Source organism: Ipomoea nil, unplaced genomic scaffold, assembly GCF_001879475.1.
Source record: "Ipomoea nil cultivar Tokyo-kokei standard unplaced genomic scaffold, Asagao_1.1 scaffold0205, whole genome shotgun sequence".
NCBI classification, from domain to species: domain Eukaryota; kingdom Viridiplantae; phylum Streptophyta; class Magnoliopsida; order Solanales; family Convolvulaceae; genus Ipomoea; species Ipomoea nil.
Genome location: NW_017616633.1, coordinates 1,017,266 through 1,020,777, shown reverse-complemented (window position 1 = coordinate 1,020,777; position 3,512 = coordinate 1,017,266). Strand labels below are relative to the sequence as shown.

General features: G+C 45.6%; 1 protein-coding gene across 1 annotated transcript; it reads left to right on the top strand.

The window, feature by feature from the left end:
• Window positions 1–1,389: 1,389 nt before the first annotated feature.
• Window positions 1,390–2,481, top strand: LOC109191165. The gene has a single exon (XM_019341750.1). It carries the CDS (start codon window positions 1,390–1,392, stop codon window positions 2,479–2,481), a length of 1,092 nt encoding a protein of 363 aa, XP_019197295.1.
• The last annotated feature ends 1,031 nt before the right edge of the window (window positions 2,482–3,512 follow it).

Below are 3,512 nucleotides of genomic sequence, written 5' to 3'. Positions count from 1 at the left end.
TTGTGTTTTCTCATTGGAATTGTCTTCTTCCTTAGCAGTTCTCCAATGATGAGACCATATCCAACACTTTGATAGAATCGATCCACTACAGCAGGTTTCTTCATTGGTTTGGCAGCATGAACAAAAATAACCATCTTCCAGTAGATAAATTTTGCCCATTTGAATTTTATCCCTTTCATGATTCTGTCCATCAGGCACACTGTTGAGGCAGTCAAATCTTCAGTACTACCCAGTTTGTGTTCAAGAATCTTGTAAATCATGTCCACCAACATCTCATATTCAAACTTCAATACATTCTTATGAGCGGATACATCAGAGAAAATTGGAGCCGTAGGACCACGAATCTCGTTCCAAAAATTTTGAACAACATAGCTGTGAGATTCTGGCATTATCTGAGATTCAGGAAAGTTGAAGCACTTGTGTATGTCATCTTCTGTGATCGAAACTTCTGATCCTCCAACTCTAGATTTAATCGAGTCCTTTTCAACGACTGCATGTAGATAAAATTCAGCTACATCTTCTTCAAAGGTTCCAAAGTAGTTGTAGGTGAAGAAATCAAACAGTCCACAGTCTTTTAAAGCTTGGAGAATTTTCTCGGCCGTGTCCTTGTTGGTAGAACCTAGTCTGAAAAACACAGGATTGAGAACCATCCCATTCGTCACTTGTTGAGAGAGAGCAAAAATAGGATCAATTTGCTTTCTTCCAGATTGGGCCATGATGATCAGATCGATTGATCGAGGAGAGATAATTTGAGAGAGAGAGTTTTCTAATATTCTGAAGGTCTTGAAAGAGTTTTTGAGGTATAAGAGAGGGGTTTATATGAGGAGGATGACTCGAAGGGGTTTTTCGAATTTAAGAGAGAGATATGAGACTTCTCAATTGTACCCTTTGGTTGAGGTGTGTCGATTGGGTGAGTTTAGGGTAGATGAGTCATCTGATAGAGAGTGTTACAAGGAAAGAGAAAATGTCATCATGAGCAGACAAGAGCATTTAATGCTCACACCTCTTTAGAAATACCCAATGCACGTAAGGTGTAGAGCGTGGAGATTTGAAGAGACACTTAGGAAGGATTTGGGTTTTGATCTCCTTGAGATTTGTTTGTGGGGATCGATTAAGAGTGTGGATTTTCTAAATTCCTATCCAATATATACTAGTTATATGTATTATGAATGGGTAATGCACGAATAAAATTTACTCATAAACTCCCAAATCTAAAAGTGAAAAAAGTTGGCCATAATTAAAGAGAAAGTGCTCCGCTTTCCTCGGGTTCTCCGATCGTGATCGGCGATCGTGATTTTGATCGTGTTTCTGAGAGTGGCCCTCTCTCTTAGCGGTGGCTGAGGGAGTTTTACCCCTAGAAATCTAGGGTTTTCGTTTGCTGGTTATATAATGGAAACTCGTTTGCAGTATCGTCTCATTCATCGCGTTTATTATTTTCAAGCGACGCTCACTTTGCTTTTTCTGTATCTCGGCTCTGTCAACATGGCTACATTGTCGATCGAAGAACGTTGTGCGGCTTTATCAATAACAGAGGAGGAGACAGGAGGACTGGCGGTGCCCGATCTCCAGGAATCAGCCAGATCCAGCGACTATTGGACATTGGTGGGGCGTTTTCTCACCGATAGATTGGTCAAATTCAACCACATGCAGCAGATCATGGCGTCCGTTTGGCGTCCTGTGATGGGAATGCATGCGACTTCGTTGGAGGAGAATCTTTTCCTCTTCCAATTTCCACATCCGAAGGACATGCAACGAGTTATCGATGATGGCCCATGGTCCTTCGAGAATCAGACGCTGGTTTGTGCGCAGGTGCCTCCCGGGACGAGACCGGAGGACGTTGTGCTGGACTCTGTTCAGTTTTGGATTCAAATCCATGGCTTACCATCCATGTACGCGTCATCGGAGTTCATCGCTCGCATCGGCAATTATGTCGGTGAATTCGTGGCAGAGGACCCCTTCAATTTCGGCGGTTCATGGAGAAGCTATTATAGAATGCGGGTGAAACTAGCGGTTGATACTCCGCTGAAACGGAGGATGAAGTTATGTCGGAAAGATGGCTCCACACAATGGCTTACGTTCAGGTATGAGCGCTTAAATGCTTTCTGTTTCTGTTGCGGCCTCTTAGGCCACATTGATAAATTTTGTAAGAAGGTTTATGAAGAGGGGATTGAGCCTGAATGTTTTCCATACGGATCATGGATGAGGGCTGGGGCTAGACGCCAAGCTAAGCCCGTCGGAGCTAAATGGCTTCTTCCGTCTACTGGACACGCTCCGGTTGTAAACACAGGGGCGGGTTTCACACAAACACCACTGGATATGGTGACATTGGAGGAGGCTGGGGGTATTCAGGGGGATCTCAAACGGCGAAGGGAGGATGACGATGTGATGAGTTCGATGAGGGAGGATGATGTGTTGATGGCGGAAAATATGAAATCAATTGATTCGGCGGGTCTGGTTGGCCAGGCTCGCCCGGCTCAATGAGCGTCCTAAGCTGGAACTGCCGGGGTTTGGGTAGCACCCGGACAGTTCGAGAACTATTGGGCATTGTGTCCAAGCAGCAGCCCAACTTCGTCTTCTTGATAGAAACGAAGTCGTATGTCAGTAAGTTAGAAGAAGTACGAATGCAGTTAGGTTTTGAGGGGGTGATTGGCGTCGACAGAGTGGGGATGGGGGGGGGGGGGGTTTGGCATTATTCTGGAGGGATTCACATATGGCATCTTTGATCAATTACTCAAATAACCACATCGATGTGGTGGTGTCTCTTCCGGGTAAACCTGATTGGAGACTAACGAGGTTCTATGGGAGCCCGGACAGGTCTAACAGACGGGAAAGTTGGGATTTACTTCGGCAGCTCAAAGGTCAATCTAATCTGCCTTGGGTTGTCATTGGCAATTTCAACGACATCTCGTGCCTTTCAGAGAAGCGGGGAATACACTCACACCCAGCGGCGTTGATTGATGGGTTTAACGATTCTTTGAACGATTGTCAGTTAATTGATTTGGGGATGATCGGGGGTTGGTTTACATGGGATAAGGGCCGAGGTACTGAGAATTGGGTGGAAGAAAGACTGGACAGAGCAGTGGCATCAATAGACTGGATGGAATGTTACGAGGAGGCAATGGTACGTAAAATACCGGTCCTTTTTTCCGATCATAGTGCTACTTTCTTGGACGTTGATGCGAGGCCGGTAAGGAACGCAAAGAGGTCTTTCCGTTTCGAATCAGCGTGGTTATTGGAAGAGGGTTGTGGCCGGGTAGTTGAACAGGCTTGGCGTCATTCGTTGGGGATGGAGTTTCAGCAACGTATTCATTTATGTGGACAGCGCTTATTGAGGTGGGGCGGGGAACATTTTCGCCGTTTTGGCCGGCGGATCACTGACCTGCGCAAGCAACTGGAAATGCTTAAGGAAAACAGAGACACGCGAGCAGTGAATGAGTATTTGGCCGCGGAGGGTGAGCTCGAGACATTATTACGTCAGGAAGAATTGTTTTGGAAACAACGTTCCAAACAGT

Excerpts from the sequence above, each read along its gene's own strand:
- LOC109191165 (XM_019341750.1), top strand. The coding sequence starts at position 1,390 with ATGGAAACTCGTTTGCAGTATCGTCTCATTCATCGCGTTTATTATTTT.